Source organism: Aspergillus saccharolyticus (genome assembly GCF_003184585.1).
Source record: "Aspergillus saccharolyticus JOP 1030-1 unplaced genomic scaffold BP01scaffold_17, whole genome shotgun sequence".
NCBI lineage: Eukaryota > Fungi > Ascomycota > Eurotiomycetes > Eurotiales > Aspergillaceae > Aspergillus > Aspergillus saccharolyticus.
The window spans coordinates 503,894-530,068 of NW_020290627.1; the positions used below are offsets into that span (position 1 = coordinate 503,894).

The following is a 26,175-nucleotide window of genomic DNA, read 5'->3' on the forward strand; positions in this document are numbered from 1 at the left end:
GATTGTTCTCTTTCTTGTCCTTTCTTGAGTTGCATAATATGAATGTAGTGAAGCATGTGCTCATGACCGTATCCAAATGGATGTATATTATTAGTACCGTCATACATTTTAAATGTAGCCGGCAAGACAAGCATCATGGTAAGCTCACCAGAAACAAGCTTCAACCGAAAATTTGCACCAAGGAACTATGACCATGAAGAATACTTGTCCCTAGACTATAACTCTACAAGCACCAGCAGTCTCGCTTGTTGCACGTTTGAGTACCTACGGAATCAATCAGGGATCGCGTGACCCCGCCACTGTCGGCGGGATTGTCAGTCACCACCACATCACCTGCACATCCCGAAGAACAAAGCAATAACTTAAGTATGGCTTGAGGGTTTTTGACCCACGAGTACCCCCCGGAGCCAGTCCCCCCCCCCACCAAGTAACACAGTAATAAATATTTTGTTGAAATGACAGTTTCCCTTGTATGCAGTAAGGTAGCTATTGCCCCTGGTCTACGCAGGGTTGAACCCCGGTTCAGTCAACGCGGTGTTCATCTATCAAGTAGGACCACTCAAAACAACTATGTTCAACATCAGTAGTAAGCTATGCTGGCGCATTCCCGCCGATCAAAACGCCTTGCCATGTTTACAATAACCAAAGCCTAGAACGCCGCCAAGGATCAAACCAAGGCACTCAAAAGACACGACAGAGCAGGTTTTCCAGCTGGTGTCGATCATATGTCTACCACATTTCCGGGCCCTCGGACTCAACTCCGTGGGAAATCGATACTTTGCGGCAGGTCACTGTTCAGCCAGCGCCACGAGGTCTCGCCTTGGCCTCCTTCTTAGCTTTGGCCTCATCCTTCTTGCGCTTCTTCTGTTCTTGAATTTTCTCGTCGTGCTTACGCTTCAAGCTCGCCTTCTCCGCGTCCGTTCGGGCTACTGGCTTGAAGAATCCCTCTAGGCGAGATTGCTGGGCGGTCTTCAGATGCTTCTGCAGGCGGGCAGCACCACTGCGAACCCGGTCTTCATTGAATCCCTTGTCTGTAACCAAGTATTCCACCAGGCCCTCTACGTTGGGCGCTTCCCACTTGAAGTCGCAGTCGGGATGATCGGAGTCCCGAACATCGGGGTTCAAGAACAGCTCTCTGGCATCCTGATATGGCCAGTCATCGGGAATGACATATTTCTTCTTGGGGTCGTTCTGGATGAACTCAACCACCTTCTCAAGAGTCCCATGCTCCCGAATTAGCTTGAGTGCCGTATTCGGACCGACCTTGGGAATCGGTTCTAGGTAGTCGCAACCCAGTAGGATACAAAGATCGATGAACTATTCGATCGTAAGCGCATTCACCCGACCATCGAGCATGGTGTAGAATAATTACCTGTTTGCGATCCATGCCCAATCCCTCCAGCGCACGGCTGAGATGGATTTCCTGGATGGGCTCCTTTCTCTGCTCGCTGAATGTCAAGTGGCGCAGAAGAATGGGGGTTTCAAAGCACAAAGTGTCCATGTCCTCCGAAGCAGCAGCATAGACCTTCCCAGCACGGGCAAGTACCGCGCATTGTGCCTCGGCCTCGGTCGGGGCGTCAATGTATGGGATGCCCATCAGCTTCAGCAGCTTCTTGCAATCTGCATTGTGTTCCCTGGTGACTCGTACTGTGCGGCGAGAGAACTTCTCCACATCCTCTGCAGTTCCAGTTTCCTTGGCCTCCTCATGCGCCTCGGTCGCCTCACCCCTCCGCGCAAAACGTTTGGCCAACTCCCCGGATTTGAGCTTTGGCGGAGCTCCATCAAAGACGTACAGAGGTTTGATTCCATTGTCGACCATTCTGAGCGTGCGATAAAACATTCCCATCAAGTGCGATGTGGTTTCTCCGGTCTCATTCATGAGCTGCTGTCCATCGGAGCGAACAGCGATAAGGAAGCTGTAGATACTCATGGACCTATAATGCATTTAGTGATTAGAAGCATTGAGCACCGAGTCAGGTCTAGGAACAGCATACGCATCCTGCAACTCAGAGCACGGTTAGTCGTTTCCATAAGGACAGAAACAGTCGGTCTTCCGGGGCAGGGGCCCCATTGGGAATGTACATACGATAGCGACCTTGCGGCCGAAGTGGTTTTTAATTTCTCCCGTCTTGACAGCATCAGGGGCTTCTTCCGAGATCACTGAGAAGAGGTCTGATGATGGTGAAAGTTAGCACTGCTTAGCTCCTGGACCATGGGCGTTCATGGATTCAGCACGGCTAAGGTGAGAAAAAGCTCTACTCACTCTTAATACCCATGTTGAATGATCTGTGACCGTCTCGCCACAAGGATCCAGAGCGGGATACAGCTCAGCTGGGTAGATGCGACTGGTTTAAGAGCTTGGTTGTGTGTGTGTGGCGGGAAAACGGGGACGAGCAGAAGGAGTTGCAGCTCCCACAGCTTGCGGGCCGCGACAGAAAAACGCGATTGAACGCGCCAACGGTGCGTCATAATTAAACCCAATTAGGGCTAGTGCAAGTTCTCCGAGATCGGGCAGTTCCCCAGAGTCCCATTACATAAGCCGGGCTCCACGGCCTAGACTTGACTCCGCTTCGGAATGCAATCTCAAGAGGGGAAAGGTTGATTGATGACAAGACAGCTGCCCTTCCCACTTCAGTTGATCCATCTGAGAGTCATCCACACTCTCCTCTTAACTCATCGCTGCCATCGTGCGGCTCCTGCAGGTACATACGTTGCCTGACTTGGGATCTTCCCCTGGGAGGACTAGCAGTGATACTAAACTTGACTAAGAGCTGTCATGCCAAGCAGCGAGCCCCTCTTCCCTTCTCCGCTTTAATTCTTATCGCAGGGCGTGGCTGTAGTTCCTTCGCATCCCAACCAGCCATATGCTCACTCGGATGCAATTCCAAAGACGATGATTCTGTCGTTGCCGCCATGAAGCGAAATCGTCGTATTTTCGAGGCCAATGGTGATGGTCCGTCAGTCGTCTCTCCTCCCGATGTGTCGTCCCACCGCACCCCCGAACTCGATGCACGCCAGAGCCCAAAACATGTTCCTAAGATCTCGCGCCGAATACGCGCCTGCACTGAATGCAAGCGGCACAAAGTTCGATGCGACATGAATGAGGGGGAGACGGGATGTCACCGATGCCGCCGGATGGGATTGGAATGTGTCGTCAACAAAAGTTTGCAGACATTGCTGGATGATGAGACAGAGTGAATGCCCCCTTCCTCGAACTTGGTTGGGTTATCCTTGGAACATAATGAGTCGCTAATCAGTCTTGTCGTGTATCATTCGAAGATGGAAGGCAGCGATGGAACTCGCAATGGCAGACTTGCTTCGCAAAGCTCGACTCCCCGAATTATCCTACTATCAAGCGATCAGCAAGTCAACTGAAGCACCTCCGAAGACAAGGGATCGCAACAATTCTATGGCCTCAATAGAAGATGCGCTTTTTCCGACCAGTGATCACAGCGCAGGAACGAAATCCGCCGGACCCACGCATGAGGCAACGAGTGACTTGAGCGCACCCAATACCATTGTTGATGGGCAGCCGCAGTTTTCCCTCGACAAAGAAGAAAACGGAACATCATCACTCGTCACGGCTCCCATGGGGAGCTTATACGAGGTTACTCAACTGAGCGACATTCAAACCACATCTCCTGGAAGACACCATGCATCGGATCGGGCTCTTGTCACAGACTTCATATCACGGGGAGTGGTGGACAAGCAAGAAGCAGAGGAGCTATTCGCCCACTTTGATCAATTACTTAGCCGCTACTTATGGGATGGCATACTGCTGAACCACAAGGATCTAACATCAGTGCGCAACTCTTCCTCAATGCTCTCGGCCGTGATCCTTGCTGTGACAGCCCTCCATATGCCGAGCAAGGAGCGCGTGTATGAAATCTGCTACACCGAATTTGCTAAACTAGCATCGGAGTCTATGTTGGACAGGCATCATACCTTGGATGATCTACGCGCCCTATGCATAGGGGCATTTTGGCTTGCGGACGTGAGCTGGAAGTTATCCGGATATGCTGTTCGCATCGCAACGGAGCATAACCTTCACCAATCATATAGAAAAGCCACGCAAGGCTCTCCGGAACATATAGAGCAAGCACGGTTGTGGTACCTCCTTTATGTATGTGTTGAACTGCGTCCTGCCCATCGCTGGCGGTGACTTGGAACGAAGTGCTGACACCCCTAGACCTTAGAACACCATTTTTCCATTGCCTATGGGCGGCCTCCTATCATCCACGAAGACTTGAGCATAAAGAACCACAGTACATTTATACAAGCTCCGAACGTGCAACAGGGGGATTTGCGCCTGCATAGCCAGGTTGATCTGTTCATCATCCTGACTCGCATCTACCATGCCTTCGGCCCCGATGTGGACCTAGAGGTTCCTGATAGCGACTTTTCGCTGATGGATAAATTTGACGCTGCTCTTGCGGACTGGCAGTCGTCTTGGATTCCTCGTTTAGGCAGGTCGCTCTTGCGCTTCTCCCCATACCCACTAAACTAACACAATCCAGTGGGGAGTCGGTATGTGGGGAAATATCCGTACAAAGCGGTCTACCTGCACTACCACTTCTCTCGCCTGCAACTTAATTCGGTGGCGTTACGAACGTATCATTCGTCCAGCTCTACGCGACCCATGTCCAACGAGCGGAAGCAGCGAGCAAGCATCGCGATACGATCTGCAATCGACACGCTTCGGGTCGTCCTCGATGAGCCTGATATCGAACGACCCTTGGTGGGGGTTCCGCTTTATCTTCACAGTATGATTACTTTTGCTGCTGTATTTCTGTTGAAGATTGCCGCGAAAGGCTGCTCAAGTACTGCAGTCGGGGCTGCTGGCCCGCAGAATTCCATCGCATCCGCCGGCCTGCTTATTGAGGTTGGCTACGTCCGGGCGCTGGTTGGCCGGATCGTTGACATGATGGTCTCGTGCAGCAAACGCGCCAGCGAGCATCATCTTAGTCATCACATCGCGCGTGGACTGAAGAAGATGCTTACAGGTTTGGAGGAGTGGGAGAAGAGAAGCAGTGGGAATTCGCAGTCTTCCGGACACAATCCGCAGGACAACGCCCCTTTGTCTAAACCCGTCCACATCCCAGGGTCGCAACCTTTAGGTGGACGGGACACCCTCCTCAACCAGCCGCCGCCCTTGGTTGGAGTAGCGCCTCTATCGGCAGAGAGAGGGAATAACTCGAACTCCAGTTCTGGGAATGAGAAGCAAGAGGCTGGTCTCTGGGAGGGCTCGGTCGATCCGATGATGGCCGATTTATGGGGGTTCGATGAGGAGTATTTTCCGACCGGGGTCTTCGATTTCCTTCAATCTCAGATGCCCGCTTGAGGGAAGATAATAGATAATCTTGTTAGAGCATCATGATAACGACAGAAGACCAACGCGCAGGACGCATGCAAGTATACGAAGATAATTTGGATGTACTTAGTAGTATACATACCTACCTTACCTACCAAACTGGATAAGCTGAGTTGGTAGGCAACTTCCAAGTTGGAAGTCTTGCCTATCGAGATGCTTAGTTATCGATTGGGCGAAAGGGCCGACGGGGACGGAAAGCCAGCCGAAGTCTCCGATCCTCGCAGTTCGACTCTCCGCGGCTCAATCGGTTCGAGGTTCGACCTTCTCCATTCGCAAAACACAAAAGACGACGAGATACTATGTTGTAAGGAGGGATCTGGCCCAAATCTTACTCTCTCACTCCCTTTGGGTGGATCATCGTGCTTCCTTCAACAAGTTGCTCCCAGGGTGGACATTCCGATTTTCCCAAGTATACGAAACACTCCCTCACTCATAGATTAGCCGAGGCTGCCATTCTGGATCTCCCCGCAACAACTCACTCAAACCCTCCCGGTAAGAGAGATCTCATCCCTTCACCCTGTGCTCACGTTGTACACTTGGGACTTCCTTGGACTAATTGACTCCTATGGTGATCAAGCATATTTAAAGATTTTCCCTTCCCGTATGATACCACATTGATTGGACCTGTCTCCCCCCCCGAAAATGAACCCATCCATCCTGCGCACGGCCTCGCGCCACCTCCAGGCGGCCAATCGCCTATGCAAATCATCCGTCGCCTCACTCGCCAGCTCTAGGCGCAACTATGCAACGTTCAATTGGGAGGATCCCCTGGTCGCATCCGAACTGTATAGTGAGGAGGAATTGGCCATCCAGGATACCGCGCGGCAGTACTGCCAGGAACGGTTGCTACCCCGTGTTCTCGGTAGGACTCCCAGAGCCGGCGATTAAACATATTGAGTACGCTGGTGACTGATTTGTGGTTCGATCAGATGCCTATCGAAACGAAGACTATGACCGCAAGATTCTCCAAGAAATGGGCGAGCTCGGCCTGCTCGGCGCCAACATTGAGGGATACGGGTGCGCAGGAGCGAGCACCGTGGCCTCTGGCTTGATTACCAAGGAAGTTGAACGCGTGGACTCGGGATACCGGTCAGGAATGTCGGTGCAGAGCTCTTTGGCAATGACGGCCATTCACGATTTCGGCACACAGGAGCTCAAGGACCGTCTCCTTCCCGAGCTGGCCAAGGGCAAGCTCGCGGGCTGTTTTGGCCTCACCGAGCCCAACCACGGCTCCGATCCTGGCTCCATGGAGACGGTGGCTAGGGAACATCCTACCAAGAAGGGCTACTACTTACTCTCCGGCACCAAGACGTGGATCACCAACTCTCCCATCTCAGACATCATGGTCGTCTGGGCCAAGCTCCAAACGACGGGCAAGATCCGTGGCTTTGTCGTCGAGCGCAGCAAATGCCCGCCTGGTACGCTGGAGACTCCTGCCATCAAGAACAAGACCGCTTTGCGCGCCTCAATCACGGGCATGATCCAGATGGACGACTGTCCTGTGCCGGCGGAGAACATGTTCCCCGACGTGGAGGGCCTCGTGGGTCCTTTCACGTGCCTCAACAGCGCTCGGTTGGGCATCGCCTTCGGCACGATGGGCGCCCTGGAGGACTGCTTGGACCGGGCTCGCACCTATGCCCTGGAGCGAAAGCAGTTCAAAGGTAATCCGCTGGCGAAGTACCAATTGATCCAGAAGAAGCTGGCGGATGCGGCGACCGACGCGGCTTACGGCACCCTGGCTGCGACGCAGGTAGCGCGTTTGAAGGATGCTGGCAAATGCACCCCTGAGATGATCTCGATGATCAAGCGGCAGAACTGTGATCGTGCCTTGGCCAATGCACGGATGTATGCATCCCATCGTGTTCTACACTTCCATTGCGAGAGACTGACTCTCCCATTTTGCAGACTTCAGGAGATTTTCGGCGGCAATGCGACTAGCGACGAATACCATATTGCTCGCCATGTGGCCAACCTGTTCGTGGTGCAAACTTATGAAGGACAAAGTGATATCCATAGTACGTCTGATCCAAGGGGGCAACCCTACCCTTTCTGGTTCTTTCATCTTACTAACAATCATTCAAGCATTGATACTCGGAAGAGCCATTACCGGAGTCCAGGCCTTTGTTTGATGCTGAGTGCACCGCCGCAACTCCTGAACACAAATCATCCCCTGGTCAGATGATGAGTAGAAAGTACTACTAGGTCAGCCCATCTAAGGCCACCCATGACCACATCATACCACATCCTGTACATAACTACAATCCTCCTACAATTACGAATGTAGTCCAGTGATATAGTAATCAGCCCTGCGAGAACCCTCTCTTTTCAATCACGTGACATATACTGCGCCACTTGGGGGAGGGGGGTAACAATTGGTTTCATGTAAGACAATTACCGGTAATTGTCCCGATGGAACGGGCTGACTCTACCATCGTTTGCGGCAACTCGATGACGGAGAGCGAGACGAGGCGGAAGCGCATTTGAGGAGAGAAGCGGATGTGGCGGGGAAATACCATACACCATACAGGTGGTTACAGGGATTTACACGGGAAAAACAGGAAGTGGGCCATACCCGCCTGTTCTTCCTCTTTCTTTCTCCCTCCCTCCGTCTCTCTCTTTTCCTCTTCTTCTCTCTCTCTCTCTCTCTCTTTCCTTCCTTTCTCTTCCCGACGTAATCAATCATCCCAACTTTGCGGCTGTGAGTGAGTCTTTTCCCCTCCTTCCCTCCCTCTTCAAATTTCAAATCACCCTTCAATACTTCCCCTTCCCACCATCTTGTTCCACCTTTTTTTTTGGTTTATCATCAAGATATTTAAATACCTTCTCTTCTTCTTCTGCTTCTCGACGCTTACTGACTAACCGTTCGTTGGTGCTTGTGGCAGTTTTCCCACCCTCAAATTCGATACCCGCCTACTCTCTCTCTCTCTCTTCCCCCTCTTTCATTCTCCATCACTTCAGGGGTTTCACTCCACTCTTTCTAGATTCACACCATGGCCCTCAAGCGCATTAACAAGGAACTCACTGATCTCGGCCGGTAAGCGCTCTCTCTTCCTCTGTCTTTTTGTCTATCCTGGCTATATGATGGCTTCGGGCCTCTCCCTCCCCTCGCCCCCCACTACAGCCGCGGGGCGTCCTCCTGTCACCCGCCTTACGACGACGACCACCACCACTCCCGAATTCGCTCATCGATCTTGCCAGCCTGCGTTATAATATCACTCCGCAGCATATGCTAACGTAGTGTTTTTTTATTTACAGTGACCCGCCCTCTTCCTGCTCTGCTGGCCCTACCGGAGATGACTTGGTATGCTCTTCTTCCCCTCCTCGTGCCTCTTGTCCAAGGACGGTCGCTTCGCCCCTCATGCCGACCGCAGCGGGGCTGCTCGACAGCGCAGCCTGTCCCTGCTCCTTCGTACACAGTCTTTCCACGGACATTCAAACTGACCTAAGCCCTCCTTCTGTGTTTAGTTCCACTGGCAAGCAACTATCATGGGTCCTGTGAGTTTTTGAATCCTCCCCAGCATGTGCCCTGGCGACGGTCGGGTCTGCCCTCGTCCCTCTTGTGGAATAGAGAGATAGATGACTTGGCCTGGTCTCGAGACGCATTTCTCGCTGTTTGACATGCCACTAATGCAATCTGTGCCAGGGTGACTCTCCGTACTCGGGTGGCGTTTTCTTCCTAAACATTCACTTCCCCACCGACTACCCATTCAAGCCCCCAAAGGTCAACTTCACAACTCGCATCTACCACCCCAACATCAACTCGAATGGCAGCATCTGCCTGGATATTCTCAGAGACCAATGGAGTCCTGCTCTTACGATCTCCAAGGGTGCGTCACTTGCTTCCTTCACCCCTTAGCCACCCACACAGCCACTAATCCTTCCGGCAGTGCTGCTCTCGATCTGCTCCATGCTGACCGACCCCAACCCCGACGACCCGTTGGTGCCCGAGATCGCTCACGTGTACAAGACCGACCGCCCTCGGTACGAGGCGACTGCGCGTGAATGGACCCGCAAATACGCTATCTGATCTTCGCAATTCAAGTTTCCACGGCCACCTTGGTCTTCTCAAATCGCTTCTGCGTCTTCTTTCCAATCCGTTAGATCAGATCCGAAGCCTGGCGTACCGTGATCGTAGATCCTTTCTCTGTCTTCAGTTTGCGCGTCTGATTCCCCTTTGCCCCAAACCCCTGATTTCACTTTCTCCTCTTGGCGGGAAATGTCATATTCAACGATCATTATGACCAATTCTCATTATGCATTCATGGCATTTTTTTATTTTCTCTCGACGGAGTCGGATCCCATGATACATGTTAAACATAAAAAACCCAGGCTATTTTCCTCGGGTTGTGGGGTGTGGGTGGACGTGGGGAGGATGTTTCGGGGGTGGTGGTCGTGACGGTCAAAGCTTTGGTGGCTATGTGGATGACACGAGGCAGCCAGTCGTGCATTTGGCTTGTATCACATAGTGCATTCAGGCGTCAAACCAGCTCAAAACCGGTGACTCGAGGCTCTGTTCCTTGTAAAACGCTTCTTGTTCGTAGTGTCGTCCGCCAAGCTTATTTCCAAGGGCGTAGCGGGGAGACGTGCTCTTTACAGCTATTGCGATGCAGAGAGAAGGGGGCAGGGAGACAACTAAGCTAGAGTTGCATTTGGTGTGACTGCTCTGACTTATCAAATCACATGGAGAAGGCAGTTACAAAGCGAAGCGGAAAATAGTACCCCCAAAATCGCCATATGCCCGCAGAAGGACTGCAACCAGAAAAGATCATAACGCCCCCAGATGATGCGCATTGATGCATATGTATATATGTTCCCATGTATGTAGCAAGCCAAATAGAATAGAGCCTCACTTTGCTAGGGTACATGTCTGTAAGAATGCAGGTAGAACAACCACTGTCGACTTGTGTTGTAATGGATCAGACCACGCGCGGTGAGAAGGACCAAGAGATTATCGTGTAGAGGAAGGAAATGAAACAGGTATAGAATGGAGTGTCCGATGGATGGACGCTTCTATGCGACCTGGCTACTGCCCCGACGACTGCTGATTTTGGAAGCTGCTTTGGACGGGGCAATGCTTCCACCACCCCCTCCGGCCTTCATGGTCCGCTGGGAGACATTGCTAGAGACTTGGCTGACACTGTCACTGGGCTTGACAGGCTCGTCGAACTTGCTAGAGTGTTTCGAAACTCGAGACCCGGCAGCCTTCGAGGCATGGGACCGGTGCGAGTAGGATGAGCGGCGGGAATCATCAACCTGACTGATCGAATCGTCCGGGGTAACGTTGCTCCGAACGTCGAGGTCGATAACACTCTCTGGCAGGGGCACTTCACGGGCTGAGACACCTGATTTGACCCCGCTGCGATAGGACGCAAGAGACCCGATGGCGGAACCCTCAGGGATAGGAACTTGGCGGACCGAGCGAGTGGACGGGGCTGTGCTCCCTGGTGGGAGTGTGCGGGGCGTTGACTGGTGGGAGTGTGATGACCGGTGAGAGCCATGGTGGGATTCTTGGTAGTTGCCCTTGGAAGGCTTGATGGTCGAGGCCGAGTAGACGCTTTCCCGATCCATCGCCCGCGACTTATCGGGAAAACTGCTGATCAGAGTGCTTTCATAGCCTCGCGACTGTGAGTCTGGCTGCCCGTACTCGATTGCCCGAAGAGGGAGTTCCCGGGTACTGTAGACGCTGCCTTCAGAGGCCCGGCGGCCGTTCTCATCCATATACACACTGCCGCCGTTACCACGGGGCACAAACTCCGTGCCTTCATAGATCGTACTTGCACGGGGGTTCTTCGACGTTACGCTGCGAGTGAGCATCGGCCGACCATCAGAACGAGCGGTGTAGGTGCTCCGGGCAGGGCCTGCCTCAATGGCTTTGAAGCCAGGATACTCTTGTGTCGGAGAAGAGGCCTGAGAAGGGGAAATGAGCTGGGCGAGATCCCGAGGAGAAAATTGAGGGGGCGCAGAGTTGGAGGATTCAGTGGCCTCGGTTGAGTCTCCTTTGGCGATAGCATAAGCCAGTGCGGCGCCCGCTGCGGCTCCGATGAGAGTGCCCACAATTGTCTTCGCGGTCTTGTCATTGTCTGTCTTTTGGGTCGTATGTGTCGTGTGGTGGACAATGTAGGTGGGCGACGGAGCCGGTTGGATATTGCGCGGCGCCTGATAAGGATCCCGGCTCACCATTGACGGGGCACCTCGTTCAAAAGCGGGCGCCGCTCTCTCGATCGTAGTATTTGTTTTTGAGATGTACGATCGCGCTTCTGACCGAGCCTCCGATCGAGGCGGCGCGATGCTCTCAGTTTTGACCGAGCTGGCTCTGCTGCTCGCCTTTGAGACGACAGATCCGTTCTCCAATAGAGCTAAAGCTGGCCGACTGATCTCTGACTTGGCAACGGACTTGACAACGGACTTGACCTCGGACCTGGCCGAGGAACTGCTTGGTCGATAGACCGCCTCGATACTATTGCCATCGAAATCGATCACAGCGGCGCTGTAGTAGCCGGACTCTGAATCGCGCATCTTGGGCTCTCCATGGATCTTCCCACCGGCCTTGAGCGCACTGATGAAGAAGTCGCCAACTGCATCCTTGGAGGTTGCTGGAAAGGCAACATGTGCTGCACCGGCAGGAACTCTGTAGGGCTGGGTTAGATCTTGCCATCACTTCCATCGCATGGTTGCATTGTCGGATGACCTACCCCGGCTTCTGTTCAGTGATCCAAAAATCGGCCGGCTCGCCCTGCTTTTGGCCAAAGCCAATATAGTCGTCATGGCGGCCAATGAATTGATAGCCGAGCGGTTGTAGGCAGGAGAGAAAGAATGATGTGGAGGTCGGGAGGTGGGAAACGGTCAAGGTAAGATGTGAAAGAGGCATTATGGCGATGATTGGCTCACTGGAGACAATTCTCCGCGAGTCTCAGAGGGCACAAGTATTGGGACTGGTAAGTATCAACAGAGCCGCGGACGTAAGGGGGGTTGAGACACGAGTATATACAATGATGGACTGCCGATGCCGCAGCAAGACAGATTCCCGCTGAAGTGCTTACACGTCGACGTGAGTCAAGCGACGTGAAGCAGAATTATATATAAGCTGCCGAGACAGAATCAGGAAGGATGAGATCATGAGGGGCAAGCAGAAAAGGAGACCAGGCCAGAAGCAGAACTATTTCAAGGCAGAATGGCGGTCCTCCTTTGGGGTTCAGGAAGGAATCACCCAGAATGCCCAACTGTGATCCAATCACGAGCGGTCAGAAGACACTGCGAGACCAAGATAAAATTATCATGCAAATAAAGCCAGTTGTTCCAACTACGGGGAATCAGGCCGACTATCGCAGGTAGGCCTGCATCCATTCGCACGGCGTCCGGACCATGAATGCCCAGTGTATCCACGAGGCACCAAGTCCCCGTCCGGGCAGCGCTGACTCCTATCGTTCGGTTCTCGCCCCTCGCCAGAGGCAAATGGTCTTGCTCTTTCGGTGAAGCTAGATCGAAGCGAGCGACGAGGGGAAGTTGCTCGGGAGGACCGCCAGGTCACCGTGGGGGAGGCCGGCGGACGGTGCGGTAGGTGGCCCTGCCCATGGCGGACGGGGCGCCTATCAGGAAACGGTGGGGAAAGCGCCGGAGCCAGGTGCAAACAACGGTATCATGTCGGAAAAAGAAAGTTGAGTGAGGCGAGAGGGTCTTGAACGAAGTGGACAATGGATATTGGCAGGGGTGGAGCATGGCCATGTCCTAATAGGGAGAGATGCTGAAACCGCGACGAAGCGTGTCGCATGCAGGGCGAGCCAACAGCATCCGAACATGGCCGCTGCAGACAGTGCAGCACTGCAGCAGTGCAGAGAGGGTTTCTTTTCTGAGCGCGGGCCTGGCATTGGGCCTCCTGATTTTGCAATCAACCCCGGGGGTCACTCAGAACGAGCCAGCAACGAATGATGATCAGGCATGTCAGCAAACGGGCGGTCTTGGGAGCCACTGAGGGGCAGCCTGCTGGATCGATGGTTTGTCTTGTTGGTTCCTGCTTCGGGCACGTCTGCTGCTGTTAGTTAGTTCAATGGACGGTGTGATCTGACCGCCAGAAAGTGCCCCTCTTTATCGAATTTCCCGTGATTCGGAATTTCTGCGGCCCAGGAGCCCGATGCATGGCGAATCATGCAACAAAGTGTCAGAGATTGGGGGTCCAGACTAAGGGACAGGAGGCAAAGATGCAATTTTCCGCCTCTCGGACTCCATGCAAGCGGCCAGAGCCAGTTTCATTGTACTCCGTAATTAGTCCATGTGTTATGGTTGAGTCAATGATAAGAACAAGCTCTTCGCAGTACTCCGAGGCAAGCGAGGAGGAATGATCGTCAAAGCATTGACGTGCATATCAAGAACACCTCATAAGGTCGGCAACCTCTCCTATGGGGGTGTTTGGTCGATATCCGGCACCTGGCGACAAGGAAGTTCCCTGGAAGCGAAACAAGGATCATCAGGATGTCATTGCCTTCCATAGGCGCAGAGCTGGTTCAATGCTCGTTTGTTCTGAATTCTGATGAGTCTTGCATGGCGGGGGGGGGGGGGGGGGGGGGGGGGGAGGCGCCAGACGAGGAAAGGCGGGCGATCCACTTGCTGCTGCCATGTCTGCATGCCACGTCGAACAGGCGGACTCCATCGCCAGCCACCAGCACCAATTAGAAGTGATGGACAATGATTATTGAGAGGCAACTACGGGAAGAGAAAAGACAAGGAAGAAAGAGAAAAAGAAAAGGGGGGGGGGGAGGATCCACTGACAGCCCCTGAGAATTCTTGAGTGAACAAGTTGAGACATGAGAAAGAGAGAGAGAGAGAAAGAGAGTAAAGACGGGAAAGATTCTTTGAGTTGAAGTTGTATTGCATTGCCTATTTGGGAAGGAAGATGAATGAGTGAAGCCTGGGGAGAGAATCGCAGTCAGCCTCAGGCATTCCAAAGTACTCCGTACTCCGTACGCCGTATAGAAGAACAATCAATCAGTCAATCAATGCTTCCTCTTCTCTTTCCCTCATCCTCCTTCCGTCACCATGCAGTCAGTGGTCTCGATCCATCCTTCCTCGTTCTTCCCCTTCATCCGGTCCAAATGCAGGGTGTAATGACCTCACCTGGGTTCATTATCATCATCACCTCCATGTCTGCCCTGATGCTACGGGCTACGGGCTACGGGCTACAGGCTACAGGCTACAGGATACAGGCTACTCAGTGATGATGGTTCCTCGAAAGAACATGGCAGGGTTTTCCGCCTCCAAGAAGTGATCCTATGGCTTCACTACTTGGACCGCAGATCTCACCTCATTAGAACTGAAGGGGTACCGTGTACGATAGAGTTACTCATTGCATTTTAGTGATTGGCACATGTGTGGATGTATGTATGTATGTATGTATGTATGTCTGTCTGTCTATAAGTATCCGGCATCCAGAATAGCCGACCCGCCGATAATGTCCCCACGGGTACAGGACTGGGCCCCAGCTCAGAACAGTCGAGAGAGTCACCGGGTCTTCCTCAACTTGCTCTCATACACTCACAGGGAAGGGACATACACACAGAGAGACAGAGACAGGGACAGAGATAGATAGTGTCTCGCAGGAGATAGTCGAGTCGGCGAATCCCCGCAGCAGCGAAATGCGCAGAGTGATTGTGGCCGATGGTCCGCGGCAGGGATCCTGTTGCCGGCCCTCCGACCAAGGGAGCTGCCAAAGAAAGGAAAGCGTTACGAGAGAGGTCCAAGGGATCATTGCGTTGGCTTCGACTTTCACATCGACCTCATCGGGCGGCGGAGCCGATGCGGCAGCGAAGCTAAAAAGCACACGGAACAAAGACAACACCAAGACATGCAAGAGACAGCAGGCGATGCAAAATCTTAACAGGTCAAGAGAGAGCGACACAGCAGGGAACAACAGGTCTTCGTCCCCAAGTGGTACCCGAACGGCGCCCCCCTCCCCCAGCTCGCAATTCAATCCCCCGCATCTAACCCTCGTAGTCACGCAAGGAAATTCGTCACCTCGTCAATCTGGAGCCATTTCGCGGACAGAGGAAGGGAGCATCCCAGGCGCTGGGCTCAGACAATGTCCCATACCTCTTCGGCGGCATGACAGAACTTGCTACAGGCCACACTGGCACTCAGGCTGTAGTTGCTGATACTGATCGTGTCGTCCTTGAAGGAATCGGCAAAGTCATCGTGACCCTTGGCCATGGCACCCACGAAGATACAGACACTCTCCTTGGGGCCGAGAGATTCGATGTAGTCGCGAGTCCGAACCACGGGAGCCTCAAAACTCAAGGTCACTTTCCGGCAGTTGGGCGGCAGGTGGTCGGTGATGGGGTTCTTGATGACCTTGAGAAGCTTCTCCTGGGAGTTGGTGGAGCGGATAGAAAGACGGTGCAGAAGTTGCACCATCAAACCAGCAAAGCGCTTAAAGGTACGGGGAATGCGGACTGAGGGGTTGACTTCGATCAAAACACCTTTGGCAGTGTGGATGAAGATTTGAAGCTTGCCAGCCTTGTTGACAGGGGAATCGAGCAGGGTAAGCAGACACTGATGGAGCAGATGAGTTAGATGTGTTCCCGATGATAATGAGAAATATTGGAGGGGGTGTTCAACCTGATGGGTGATATCCGGACGGGCCTCGCTTATATCGCGGTTCATCTTGCGCATGACACCGATGTGCTCATCGCTGTTAAGCAGAGAGTATTTTTCGTCGCGACTCGAACCATTGCGGCCGCTAGAGGCGCGGTAGGTTTCCAGACTGGCATGAGAGAGGACGACGATCAGACGCTGGGTCTCCTTATCATGAGCAGGAATCGGGACATGTTGCTCGGCGACGAGCTGGGGCAATTCAGGCGGAGGACACGACTGAGTCCCTGACGAATGATTCAGATTAGCGGCCATGCCGGGCGGTGAAGCGATGACAGTTAAGAGGGCACAGAAGCCAAAAAGAGGCACCGAAGACAAAATCTGAGATGGAGAAAAAGATCTTTGGAAAGCGATGACGATTTCAAAATCAAGGGCGACAAGCATGTAGGATGCCGACAAACCCGATGAGATGATCACCAATGCTTGATGAAGACGGCGCGGGCAATAATTGATGACGGTCGGGGCAAGGAATGAGAGGAAGAGGGGCGTGGGGAGAAAAGCAAACAGAGAAGAGGTGGGGGAGAGAGAGAGAGAGAGAGAGAGAGAAGAGGAAGAGAAGAGCCAAGGCGGCGGCGGGCGTGTGAACTCTTTCCACCACCTATAATCTCAACCTCAAAAAGGAAAATCGGTATACATACTGGCGCGCTTTCTCTTACCAGCGCTTTGAAGAGAGGCGTCCGACATGATGGCAGCTGACAAGGGTTCTTGAGGAAGCGAAACCGTCCGTGTGTCGATGGGCAAGACCAAAAGTATAAATAATCCGACTGGAGAAAAGAAAAGAAAAGAACCCGAGGTGGACGGAGTTTTTCCAGACACGAGCGCCGAGTAGGATTTTCCAAAGCACAGTTGAGCCGACGGGAGCTTGAAGCTTGTTTCTGAACCGCTGTTTCTGATGCAGCAGCCGTTTCCCTCGAGATAGAGGTGCACGAGGCAGGCTGGAAAAAATGGCCGGTCGAACAGGTGCCCGGGAGGGAGAGGATCGAGCAATTGGATATAGGGAGAGATGGGCGGAGGAACTTGAGGAGGGAGACAGGTTCGGATTTGGAGGGAAGAAAAAGGGGAAAAGAGAAGAAGAAGAAGAAGAATGAGTGGTAGATACTATAGCAACTTCACACGTTGCAGTAGATGCAGTTTGTTGCAGTTTGTTGCAATTGTAGCAGCAGCAGTCGATGAAAGAAAGAGAACGAAGGGAAAAAAAAAAGAGTCACTAAGACAGGCAGAGTTTGGGCTTTCCGCCCCAATCAGGACGCGCCGGTCCAGACTCTCCTCCCCCCCCCGCATCATCCCTCGAATTGACAGTCAAAGACTTTCTTCTTTCTCGGGGATTATTTTTCACTGGCACTTCAGTCGATAAGGAATGATTTGGTCTTCTGTTTAAATCCCGATTGCTCCGAGAAGTTTTTAGGCTACTATCTAACGATCATCAGATTGTTATTAAGCTACACTATTATTTACTTCGCATCTCCCCACCCGGCGGGATGGCGTGCTACAGTACGGAGTACATACGGAATACTCCCCGTACATGATCCGTTATCGATAGCAACATTGACCGGCCCTCCGGAATCTCCTCAATTGGATCACTTTGGTATGCTGCAATGCCCGTGCTGGGACTGCTGGTGTTAACTAAAGTACCTAGTAATCACCACTGAGTAGTACTAGCCTTGACAGCTGAAACACTGTGCAATTCCTCCTCGACTTCTTTCGCCCATCGGATCTGATGTGAGAAAAGTCTTACTCCATATGTTTTCTTCTGGGCTTCCGATCGTGATACCTGTGCAGCGGCAGCAACCTCGTAACGCGATTCACCACTCGAGGTGTAACCAAACTCCCCGGCTATAGATGAGGTTTTCGATGCTGCTTGGTGCTCTCTCATGTGGGCTTCCCGGTCGCGGCTGCTCCGGTCGCATTCTCCAATCTGTTTCCGTTCATCGCAGCTACTGACTCGGAGTAAGATGCTGTTACTGAGCACAATCCTTGTGCTTGACACCAGGCCGATCAGGTGGAGTAGCGTTCAAACTGGTCGTTCTTCAGCAGGCCAAAGCCAACCGAGATGGGGGAAAGTTTCTTGAGCCGCAGCCAGAATCCATCCCACAGCCGCGAGGAATGCTGGGGAGGAGGCGCGGTTGAATGAGAAACGTTCCTGCTGCCGACTGGGTTTGGAATTGCAGCTGTTAATGCCACTCTTCCAAGGCAGGTCCGTATGTGCGGCGGTACAGGTGTGTCGCATCTGCATCAAGTGAACCGAATCCGAGGGGGTCTGAGGTTACCTTCCAAGCAGGTTCTTTCAAACAAAAGAATGTGATCTTTCACATAGCTAGCTATCTCGGTGAGAGGCGAGCAGGTGGTGGCACGCGTACATGCTCTCCAAGCCCCCCAGACGAGGTGCCTAGCAAGGGCGAAGCTGGGGAAAAAGCGAGAGGGAGGTAGAATGGATGGCCTGTCAAGCATGCACTGGACAGGCTGTTCAACCTCCTGAAGTTTAACCTTTTGCAATAGCATCCCACCGGCTCGCATTGAATTCCTGAGGCACGAAAAAAAAAAACAATCCCTCATTCAACTGAAGCTGAGAAGGGGAAAGAGTTGTCATCCCCTAAGATCCTGGCTGGGACGAGTCACACTTTACAGGGGGAATGGTTGACTCTGATTGAGTCTTTCTCTATTTACAGAGTGACACCCATTTATGAGAGTCATCAATGGTATTTAGGATGTAGTTGCATAGGTGTATCTGAATAAAGGGGGGGGGGGGAGAAGAGGGGATGGGGGGTCTGTGTTTAATTTAGTAGGAGATTCGTTGCCGATAGACTAGCATTGGGACAGCTGGAAACAGGTGACGGGCGGCAATGATGATGATAATGATGATGATGATGGTGGTGGTGGTGATGATGATACAGCAGCAGCAGGAGCAGCAGCAACAGAAGAGAGCGTAATCACCAGCCCGTTGTAAGGCGAGCAAGAGGCAGCAGATCCAGGGGGGCGTATTGTTCCACATGTAACACCTTCTGCCGGCGAGGAGAAGCGTTGATTGGGTTGAATCAGGAGAGGAAAAGCCGTCCTTTGACGCATCCCGAGCAACGCCACCGGGGGAATGCCAATGGTATTGTCTCGATGGATTTTAGTTACAATAATGAGGATGATAAGTAATGAATGAGATACGACATAATACGATGAGTTGGGGATTTTTATTTTTATTTTTATTTTTGTTTATTTATTTATTTATTTTTTTTTCAAATTTGTGATGCTCGATCAGCTTGGTCAGGGAGAGTCCAAAGATGGTTGAGATAGTTGACTACTCCGTACTCTGTAGGTAATTAAGGTACTACAACTTAGTAGTCAATTGAACATCAATGGAATGAAGCGTTATTTATTATTCTCTTCTAGAAGTACTCCGTACTAGAAGTAATATGACCGAAACGGGACTAGTGACTGCACGCGTTCCCGTCGATCACCGAATAATTATTACTACCCATTCATTATTTCCATCCAACATCATCATCATCGCCGCCGCCGCCGCCGCCTTCCTCCATCTCTCGTGCTTTTCTCTCTCTCTGTTTTCCCTGGACTTACCTCGAATTCTCCCTTTTTCTCCTTCTCTATCACCCTCTGTTCCTTCCTCTTGAGCTTCAAGGTTGATATCTTGCATCTCGCCATAACTATCATCCCCTCAAAACTAGATCCGATTCTTTTAGTTCCTGTCCTTTGGCCTCAAAAGATCTTCTCAAATCCCCCGTCCCCTCCCTATAACTTTGCATCCTTTCCCCCCCCCTCTTCCCTCTCCCATTTCTGGCTCTGATCCCTTCTGCATCATCAAGCGATTCTGCCCCCCTTGATAAACGCCATAGATGATTTACCTCGCTTGAGTGTGTCGCTCGACATTAATCCAGGGAGATGCCGTGGACTGTGACAAATTCATTCAAGCGGTGAGCTCCCCTACTTCCACGCGGAATCAGAATGTCTGTCGGACTGACGCGCTCGCGCTCCTCAAAGAGGTCTTATGATGAAAACTTACGGGCGTCCACTGTGGCGCGTCTATGACGATGACCAAGGACCCGCCGCCAAAAAAAGACGCGTCGCGCTATCGGGGTCCGATGATTCGGACGAGGCGGAGAACAGTATTCAATATGCCATCCGAGAATCCTCCGCTGCTGTGCTATCCAGTCCGTCACGTCGCAATTCAGTCGTACTCTCCGAAGGCACGCAGGATGATGATTTGTCGACGCCCCCATCCTCGCCCCCGCCCCGGTTAAGCCCTCCACCCGCCAACACGCGGAAACCAACTTTTGCTTTCCTCAAACGCAAGCACACCGCCACGAAAGATGCGGCCAGTAACAGTACGCCTTTAACCGAGGTCAACTCCAATAGCGTGCGTGCCTCGATGGATCCTCCGAAGAAGAAGTCGCCGGTGGCGACAACAACAACAACAACAACGACACCGCAGCCGCAACAGCCGAGCGCCTTGAAGCAGATGCAGATCGACGTTGGTTGTGAGATGCGGCGGACCTGTGCGACTTGTGGCATGGAATATGTGCCTTCGAACGCGGAGGACTCGGCTACGCACAAGAAATTCCATGAAATGAATTCGACTGGGGTGGATTTGGGTAAGGCGTTCATGCGCGCCAACGCATCTCGGTGGGTGTATGAAGCTACCCGCTTCGACGAAGGGTACGTGGTCATTGTCGATCGCAAAGCATCTCCAACGGCCAAGAACCAGGCGAAGAAAGTGCTCGAGGTTATTTGCAAGGAGCTTTCCTCCCCCGTCATCGAAGACGAGATATTGTGGAGCCAGACTGAGCCCCCGACACATTTGCGCACAAACGGCACGACGGAGAAGATCGATCGCTACAAGGTGTTTCTGCACATGAAAGACAGTCGCTGTGTTGGGGCCTGCTTGACCGAGCGCATCTGGGAATCCCGACCGATACAGAAATCATCTGCCCCCGCCCCAGGCACCACCGATTCCTCGATCACAGTTCGCGATGAACGTCACCCAGCTATCGTGGGTATCTCTCGGATTTGGACCTCAGAAGCTTCTCGTCACAAGGGTATCGCTATGGACTTGTTGGATTGTGTGGTGAGCAACTTCATCTACGGCATGGAGATTCCCAAGGAACAGATTGCGTTCAGCCAGCCGACCGCGAGTGGCAAAGGTCTAGCGCAATCTTTCTTTGGTAACAATGAATGGCACGTGTATGACGAGCAATGAACTTCCTCGATCGAACAACGGCCGTGACATCTGGGGGGGAGGGGAAGAAGCAAGTCCGCCACACTGCTGGATAGTAGTACCCTTTTCTCTTTTATTCTTTACTTGTCTTTCTCGATACACGGGCGTGTTGATACCCTGCTTTCTCGGGCATTGACCTTGGAGAAAGTCAATACTGTGATGATGATCATTTATTCCTACTTACTACCTGTACTGTACAACCGACGGTGTTTTATTAGGAAGGGGGGGTTTTTGCTGGGGGTTTCTTGTATCTCGTGGTTGATCTTGCATGCTGTGTTTCTGTTCCCTTTTCCTTACCTTTCCTTGCCTTTTCTATTCTTTTTCTTCATTGTAACATATATACCTCTTTGGATTGATCATTTTCATAACCATGGCATTCTTGTTTTTTTTTCTTTTTTTTTCTTTTTATTTCTTTTTTCATTTTTTTTTCTATTTTTCATTTGTTGGTTTCTTCTTGTAGGGAGGGGAATTTGGAAGAGCCCTTGGGAAGGGGTAGAATGAGCATCACAGGATCCACTATAACCAGAGAAAGGATACCTCTTCTATAAGTCTAGTCCAGTCCAAGCAACAAACAGAATTTCGTAGTACCAACAATAGAACTTTTAACTCGAGGACTCGTGTTTACTGGAGGTTACATACAGGATGGTGTTGTAGAAGTCGCGCGGGAGTACGGGATCAATGAATGAATGAATTAATGGTCTTCCTCCTTCTTCATCCTCTTCTTCTTCTTCCTCTTCCATCCCACCCCCATCCATTCCCCTCACATCCTCTTCCACTACCACCCTCCCTCCCACCAAATTCTCTTCAACTTCTATGCGCTTACTTTTCCTTTTGCCTCTCCTTTTTCCTTCTCCCTCTCTCTCATGGTCAGTGCTTCTCTCCACTTCCTCCTTCGCGATGTCTGGATCCAATCCTTTCCGCCCTAGGCAGCCCGCGAGTGAGTCTCTTCCGACGCTTCCGGATTGCTTTCATGCATTCATTCATCGCAGCCTGGGCGAGGCACATCCATTCATTGACCATAGATTGATGTTTTATACTGACCGACGGGTGCCACAGATACTATCCTTTCCCCGCAAACAAAGACAACCTCGATTTCCTACAATCCAGACACGATCTTCACTGTGCCTGACTCGTCGTCGCCAGGGTCAAAGAGCTTCCCGAGCTTCCCCAGCTCCTCTCACCCGCCCCAATTCGACGACTCCGCATCCTCCGATGATCCATCCTTCACAGATCCATTCCACCAACGTCCTTCTCCTAGTGATCAGGAAGAAGGTGATGATGATGATGATGTTGAAGAAGATCATGACACCGATGGTTCCAACGTCTACTCGATAGACTCATACCCTTCCGTCTCTGCAAAGTCCCCGGCAGTGCAGTCAACCGCTGCGGTCCTACGGTCCAACAACACCGAGGACCATCGCACGCTACGTCGGCCGGTGGCATCCTCACAGGAGAATGTTCAATCGAGGAGACCAACGGGCTCTTCGCTGTCACTCGCCTCGTACGGAGGTATGCATCTCCCCGACGGCAGTACAGCCGAGGCCTCTCGGACCTCCCTGCGGTCACCGGGACGTCTCGAGCTAGGGGCGCCCTCATCCGTCGATTCTCGTTCACGGCCGCTTGCCAGCCGTTCTGGGAATAGAGACCGCATGCCGCCGCCTCCGCCGCCAAAGAATCACCACGGACGGCTCATCAGTGCCGGCTCGGGCGCGACATCCTCTCATTCCCAAACCACTCCCCGTCAAGCCTCCAACCGATTCTCCTTCCATGGTACTCCCTCGGAGCCATCGTACTCACCTCGGCCAGCACAACCAGTGACCGACTACTTTTCTGGCGTGGAGACGAGTCAATCCGCACAGTCACCGCCGGCCGACACTCTCCGTCGGAGCCAGTCGCAGCACAAGCGGCCTCCGACCCCTCCCCTGAGCCGGCGACACAGTCAGATGCGACGGTCCAATACCGCATCCGCCAAAGTGAACCCCGTCCGACGCTCCATTGCAACAGAAGCGGACCCTGCAGCAGCAGCCCCCTCAGGGGCCATTCCGCCTCCCAGCTTGAGCTCGTGGTCCTTGCATGCGCCGCGAACGCGAAACGCTCGCTTAGGCAGCACGCAATCGGACGACTCGGCACCTTCCTCGTCTTCCTCCAAGCGACTTTCACTACAGATTGACACCTCTACCCCATGGAACCCGGGTGAGCCCGGGCGAGCAGCTTCACCCAGTCCGTCAATCAAGCGCGCGTCAGTCCCGAACCCTCCGCCTCCGCCACCACGGCGGTCGCGCGGATCTAGCAATCACAGTCCGGACAGTTCGCGCCTCAGCCTCCGATCCGGAAAAGCTGCGGTTACTGCCGAAGGAGATGACTACGTCCCGCATCCCTCGAATGCGAATGATATTTTAGCGGATCTCACCCGGTTACAAAAGGAGGTGGATGACCTTCGCGGTCATTACGAGAGTCGCAAGGCAAGCCACTAGGGCCGCTAGCCTGGTTGAGGTCTCGATTCGAATATACCATTTCCTAGTCGGTATGTCGAGGAGTATAAATGGTGTGCAATGAAATGCCAATGAGTGACGAAGCATAGCGCTTGTCTTTTCAATTTTCTTTCTTTTTTGGGGGGGTGGGGGGAGGCATTGCTCAGGTCTATGCGGGATTAAGCCCTGAAGTCCAAGGGTTTACATGTTGATACATGGGATAGGATTCTGGTGGTAGACTGTTTTCCTGTTCCTTATCTTTTCCGTCGAAAAAATGTATATATCGTTACATGTTCTATAGGGTTGAGAGGGCTTGCTTCCCAATCCCCGAAATCGATCACACGTTTGGCCTTCTTTCCTGGAGCCGAGTCGTCAACACTCCGGCTAGCATGGCGGCACAGCCTCCTAGTCTCAAGACCCATCCGGTGGAAGTATCCCACGGCTCCTCGCGGGGTTTCTGTAATGCACGAAAGATCAGGCTGCTGACCGCGCTCGAGATGATCTGCGGGAAGGAGATGGCCACGTTGTGGAGGCCTAGAGTGATGCCTGCCTGGTTCGGATGGTGGGTTTTTTGGGACTGGGCTAACTGCTGTGCCGGTCTTGTTGCGGATGACGCTCGATCGATTGTGTTGGGAGTGGTGGTGGTGGTGTTGTTGTTGTTGTTGTCAACGTCGTGGTGAAGCGCGATCTCGGTGGCGAGAAGAGCCCAGGGAGCCCACGACGTCATGGCCCAGGAGATACCGATAATGCCGGTCATGACGGAGGCCTGGGCCGGGGTAGCAATGAAGAAGGTACTGAACATGCACAAGGCGCAGAGGAAGTGAGACAGGAGCCAGGCGCGGCGGAGGGTCAGATGGGGGATCGTGGGAATGTGGAGCCACGAATTCAGGTGGATGCAGCCCTTTCTGTGCTGCTGCTGCTGCTGTCGCGGTTGGATTGAAGAGAATGTTTCTGGCTTTGAGGGAACGATAAGAAGAGGCAGGATGATGCTGGCTGCAAAGGAGACGATGGCGTTGACGAGAAGCGCTAGCGTGCCGACTCGGGTGGCGTCTTCCCAGATCTTGTTGACTTGGTCTTCGGGGAGGCCCGGGTGTTGATCCAGAATCGGGTTGACGTACAGCTGGCCGATATAGGTGGTTGCGTAGAAGAGGAATGAGAACCATGCGAACCATGCCGCGACTTGGATCAGATAGATCTGTCGCGTTCGAGTGGAGAGGCCGCGGATGGTGTCGCCGATTGAGCGGAACAGCGACCTGAGCCCTGGTCTGGTGACAATTAGGGGCTCGGAGCGCGGGTCCTTTTCTTGAATATAGGCACAGCTGAGTGACAGCGTGACGGCCAGGAAAACGCTGGCGATGACTGAAAGGCCCTTGAACTGGGTGTTCCCTAGCGCTGGAAACGTTCTCGCGAGATCCAGCCCGCCTAGAATGTAGCCCAGGATGTTGCCTGCGCCGTTGTGCCGACTTGCCCACGCATTGGCCGATTCCTGTTGGTGGGCAGGCGCGTTGTCGACGATGAATGCCCGGGTTGCGGCTTGTACTGGTTGGTCGTCAGTCGAACTGCCGGAGATGGTAGTGGAATGAGAGGATTTCCTACCGGTGTTAATGGCGAAATCTTGACAATACATCAGGAGTGTTGCCACCACCAGGACGGTGGTTCGCACTCCATCTGAATGCGCTTCTACGCCAAACAAACCGAGCGTACCTTCGACAATCTCCCGGACCCATGCCAGACTCAGCAGACAGAAGACCAGGATGGCTCCCCCCAGCGCCATGAACGGCTTCCTTTTACCCCAGGCGATGCGACAGTTGTCGCTTCGGACGCCGATATATGGCTGTACGAGGGTGCCGGTCAATGGCCCTGCAATCCAGACACCCGCGAGCATGGACTTGCTCATTCCCAGAGAGAGGAGATAGGGCTTGTATCTTGGTCAGTCTAGTTCTACTGCAATGCGCCATGAAGGGTGTCAGGTCGACTCGTTACCGATCCACTGGAGTGCTGGATGGACCAGACAATTTGTAGACTAGAGAAAGGGGGGTGTCATTGAGCCCCGGCTCCTTTGCATCAACTAATGGGCACTTCATGCAAAACTCACCCTCCCATGCCCAGGGTCAAAACGAAGAGATACCAGCTGCTCCGCAGCTCCTCCATGCGGTCAGCGTCCGATTGCGTCTGGGCCGTTGAGGGACTTGGCTCATCTTGGATTAGAGGCTGCGCCTCGTAATCGGGCTCCGTCATAGACGCTGTCTAAGAATGAGTCGGAGAGAGAGAGAGAGGAAGTTAGAAGCGGGGAATTTTGAATCGGAAGCAGGGAATTTGAAGCTGAAGAGAAGGATTGGTGGATTGGATGGAAGGATGGAAGGTGAAGGATGAGAATCGCATAACGTATACTTCAATCCTTCTTCGGCGGGATTTATTCAGGGCTGACCGCCTTGAAACTAAAGGGGGTTGAAGAATTACAACGCGTTGTTATTACT

At 52.8% G+C, this 26,175-nt stretch overlaps 13 protein-coding genes across 13 annotated transcripts; 7 read left to right on the forward strand and 6 right to left on the reverse strand.

Moving 5' to 3' along the window:
- Window positions 1-552: 552 nt before the first annotated feature.
- fen1 (multifunctional nuclease RAD27) lies at window positions 553-2,414 on the reverse strand. Its single transcript, XM_025575183.1, has 5 exons — window positions 2,264-2,414; window positions 2,087-2,172; window positions 1,995-1,999; window positions 1,373-1,934; window positions 553-1,317 (listed from the first exon to the last, which is right to left on the reverse strand). Exons 1-5 carry the CDS (start codon window positions 2,274-2,276, stop codon window positions 796-798), a joined length of 1,188 nt encoding a protein of 395 aa, XP_025430968.1. The 5' UTR covers window positions 2,277-2,414; the 3' UTR covers window positions 553-795.
- Window positions 2,415-2,619: 205 nt separating this feature from the next.
- Window positions 2,620-5,410, forward strand: BP01DRAFT_320410 (Zn(II)2Cys6 transcription factor). Its single transcript, XM_025572694.1, has 4 exons — window positions 2,620-3,194; window positions 3,280-4,123; window positions 4,190-4,466; window positions 4,518-5,410. Exons 1-4 carry the CDS (start codon window positions 2,914-2,916, stop codon window positions 5,339-5,341), a joined length of 2,226 nt encoding a protein of 741 aa, XP_025430969.1. The 5' UTR covers window positions 2,620-2,913; the 3' UTR covers window positions 5,342-5,410.
- Window positions 5,411-5,631: 221 nt separating this feature from the next.
- On the forward strand, window positions 5,632-7,660 carry BP01DRAFT_357344 (acyl-CoA dehydrogenase). Its single transcript, XM_025575184.1, has 5 exons — window positions 5,632-5,863; window positions 5,949-6,233; window positions 6,301-7,216; window positions 7,277-7,386; window positions 7,454-7,660. Exons 2-5 carry the CDS (start codon window positions 6,014-6,016, stop codon window positions 7,498-7,500), a joined length of 1,293 nt encoding a protein of 430 aa, XP_025430970.1. The 5' UTR covers window positions 5,632-5,863; window positions 5,949-6,013; the 3' UTR covers window positions 7,501-7,660.
- Window positions 7,652-8,304, reverse strand: BP01DRAFT_63354 (uncharacterized protein). The gene is made up of 3 exons (XM_025579982.1): window positions 8,245-8,304; window positions 7,804-8,079; window positions 7,652-7,753 (listed from the first exon to the last, which is right to left on the reverse strand). The coding sequence occupies exons 2-3, from the start codon at window positions 8,052-8,054 to the stop codon at window positions 7,750-7,752; spliced, it is 255 nt and encodes an 84-aa protein (XP_025430971.1). The 5' UTR covers window positions 8,055-8,079; window positions 8,245-8,304; the 3' UTR covers window positions 7,652-7,749.
- Window positions 8,305-8,361: 57 nt separating this feature from the next.
- BP01DRAFT_366197 (putative ubiquitin conjugating enzyme (UbcD)) lies at window positions 8,362-9,398 on the forward strand (the record flags this gene model as incomplete). The annotated part of the gene is made up of 5 exons (XM_025576399.1): window positions 8,362-8,405; window positions 8,627-8,672; window positions 8,837-8,866; window positions 9,015-9,198; window positions 9,259-9,398. 5 exons carry the CDS (start codon window positions 8,362-8,364, stop codon window positions 9,396-9,398), a joined length of 444 nt encoding a protein of 147 aa, XP_025430972.1.
- Window positions 9,399-10,381: 983 nt separating this feature from the next.
- On the reverse strand, window positions 10,382-12,239 carry BP01DRAFT_297625 (VOC family protein; the record flags this gene model as incomplete). Its single annotated transcript, XM_025571881.1, has 3 exons — window positions 10,382-11,741; window positions 11,778-11,999; window positions 12,064-12,239. The coding sequence occupies 3 exons, from the start codon at window positions 12,237-12,239 to the stop codon at window positions 10,382-10,384; spliced, it is 1,758 nt and encodes a 585-aa protein (XP_025430973.1).
- A 1,919-nt stretch (window positions 12,240-14,158) lies between these two features.
- BP01DRAFT_63499 (uncharacterized protein) lies at window positions 14,159-14,672 on the forward strand. Its single transcript, XM_025579984.1, has one exon. It carries the CDS (start codon window positions 14,263-14,265, stop codon window positions 14,578-14,580), a length of 318 nt encoding a protein of 105 aa, XP_025430974.1. The 5' UTR covers window positions 14,159-14,262; the 3' UTR covers window positions 14,581-14,672.
- Window positions 14,673-15,433: 761 nt separating this feature from the next.
- On the reverse strand, window positions 15,434-16,264 carry BP01DRAFT_297515 (18S rRNA pseudouridine methyltransferase; the record flags this gene model as incomplete). The annotated part of the gene is made up of 2 exons (XM_025571879.1): window positions 15,434-15,910; window positions 15,977-16,264. 2 exons carry the CDS (start codon window positions 16,262-16,264, stop codon window positions 15,434-15,436), a joined length of 765 nt encoding a protein of 254 aa, XP_025430975.1.
- A 2,506-nt stretch (window positions 16,265-18,770) lies between these two features.
- On the reverse strand, window positions 18,771-19,184 carry BP01DRAFT_63493 (uncharacterized protein). The gene has a single exon (XM_025579983.1). The coding sequence runs from the start codon at window positions 19,070-19,072 to the stop codon at window positions 18,812-18,814; it is 261 nt and encodes an 86-aa protein (XP_025430976.1). The 5' UTR covers window positions 19,073-19,184; the 3' UTR covers window positions 18,771-18,811.
- A 588-nt stretch (window positions 19,185-19,772) lies between these two features.
- BP01DRAFT_63631 (ESCO family N-acetyltransferase) lies at window positions 19,773-21,298 on the forward strand. Its single transcript, XM_025579985.1, has 2 exons — window positions 19,773-19,926; window positions 19,994-21,298. Exons 1-2 carry the CDS (start codon window positions 19,895-19,897, stop codon window positions 21,207-21,209), a joined length of 1,248 nt encoding a protein of 415 aa, XP_025430977.1. The 5' UTR covers window positions 19,773-19,894; the 3' UTR covers window positions 21,210-21,298.
- BP01DRAFT_63632 (uncharacterized protein) lies at window positions 21,299-21,819 on the forward strand. Its single transcript, XM_025579986.1, has one exon. The coding sequence runs from the start codon at window positions 21,387-21,389 to the stop codon at window positions 21,726-21,728; it is 342 nt and encodes a 113-aa protein (XP_025430978.1). The 5' UTR covers window positions 21,299-21,386; the 3' UTR covers window positions 21,729-21,819.
- Window positions 21,820-21,981: 162 nt separating this feature from the next.
- On the forward strand, window positions 21,982-23,868 carry BP01DRAFT_63666 (uncharacterized protein). The gene is made up of 3 exons (XM_025579987.1): window positions 21,982-22,093; window positions 22,158-22,164; window positions 22,284-23,868. Exons 1-3 carry the CDS (start codon window positions 22,091-22,093, stop codon window positions 23,699-23,701), a joined length of 1,428 nt encoding a protein of 475 aa, XP_025430979.1. The 5' UTR covers window positions 21,982-22,090; the 3' UTR covers window positions 23,702-23,868.
- A 90-nt stretch (window positions 23,869-23,958) lies between these two features.
- On the reverse strand, window positions 23,959-25,891 carry BP01DRAFT_357354 (uncharacterized protein). The gene is made up of 3 exons (XM_025575185.1): window positions 25,682-25,891; window positions 25,295-25,616; window positions 23,959-25,237 (listed from the first exon to the last, which is right to left on the reverse strand). The coding sequence occupies exons 2-3, from the start codon at window positions 25,470-25,472 to the stop codon at window positions 24,036-24,038; spliced, it is 1,380 nt and encodes a 459-aa protein (XP_025430980.1). The 5' UTR covers window positions 25,473-25,616; window positions 25,682-25,891; the 3' UTR covers window positions 23,959-24,035.
- Between the last annotated feature and the right edge of the window lie 284 nt (window positions 25,892-26,175).

Coding starts and splice junctions, on each gene's coding strand:
- fen1 (XM_025575183.1), bottom strand. Junction 1,318..1,372: donor TGGGCATGGATCGCAAACAG/GTAATTATTCTA, acceptor ACGATCGAATAG/TTCATCGATCTTTGTATCCT.
- BP01DRAFT_63499 (XM_025579984.1), top strand. CDS start 14,263: ATGAGTGAAGCCTGGGGAGAGAATCGCAGTCAGCCTCAGGCATTCCAA.
- BP01DRAFT_357344 (XM_025575184.1), top strand. CDS start 6,014: ATGAACCCATCCATCCTGCGCACGGCCTCGCGCCACCTCCAGGCGGCC. Junction 7,217..7,276: donor GCCTTGGCCAATGCACGGAT/GTATGCATCCCA, acceptor CCCATTTTGCAG/ACTTCAGGAGATTTTCGGCG. Junction 7,387..7,453: donor AGGACAAAGTGATATCCATA/GTACGTCTGATC, acceptor CAATCATTCAAG/CATTGATACTCGGAAGAGCC.
- BP01DRAFT_63354 (XM_025579982.1), bottom strand. CDS start 8,054: ATGATTGATTACGTCGGGAAGAGAAAGGAAGGAAAGAGAGAGAGAGAG.
- BP01DRAFT_63631 (XM_025579985.1), top strand. CDS start 19,895: ATGCCGTGGACTGTGACAAATTCATTCAAGCG. Junction 19,927..19,993: donor GTGACAAATTCATTCAAGCG/GTGAGCTCCCCT, acceptor CGCTCCTCAAAG/AGGTCTTATGATGAAAACTT.
- BP01DRAFT_63493 (XM_025579983.1), bottom strand. CDS start 19,072: ATGCGTCAAAGGACGGCTTTTCCTCTCCTGATTCAACCCAATCAACGC.
- BP01DRAFT_357354 (XM_025575185.1), bottom strand. CDS start 25,472: ATGGCGCTGGGGGGAGCCATCCTGGTCTTCTGTCTGCTGAGTCTGGCA. Junction 25,238..25,294: donor AGATTTCGCCATTAACACCG/GTAGGAAATCCT, acceptor ACGACCAACCAG/TACAAGCCGCAACCCGGGCA.
- BP01DRAFT_63632 (XM_025579986.1), top strand. CDS start 21,387: ATGATGATCATTTATTCCTACTTACTACCTGTACTGTACAACCGACGG.
- BP01DRAFT_320410 (XM_025572694.1), top strand. CDS start 2,914: ATGAAGCGAAATCGTCGTATTTTCGAGGCCAATGGTGATGGTCCGTCA. Junction 3,195..3,279: donor TTGCTGGATGATGAGACAGA/GTGAATGCCCCC, acceptor TATCATTCGAAG/ATGGAAGGCAGCGATGGAAC. Junction 4,124..4,189: donor GGTTGTGGTACCTCCTTTAT/GTATGTGTTGAA, acceptor TGACACCCCTAG/ACCTTAGAACACCATTTTTC.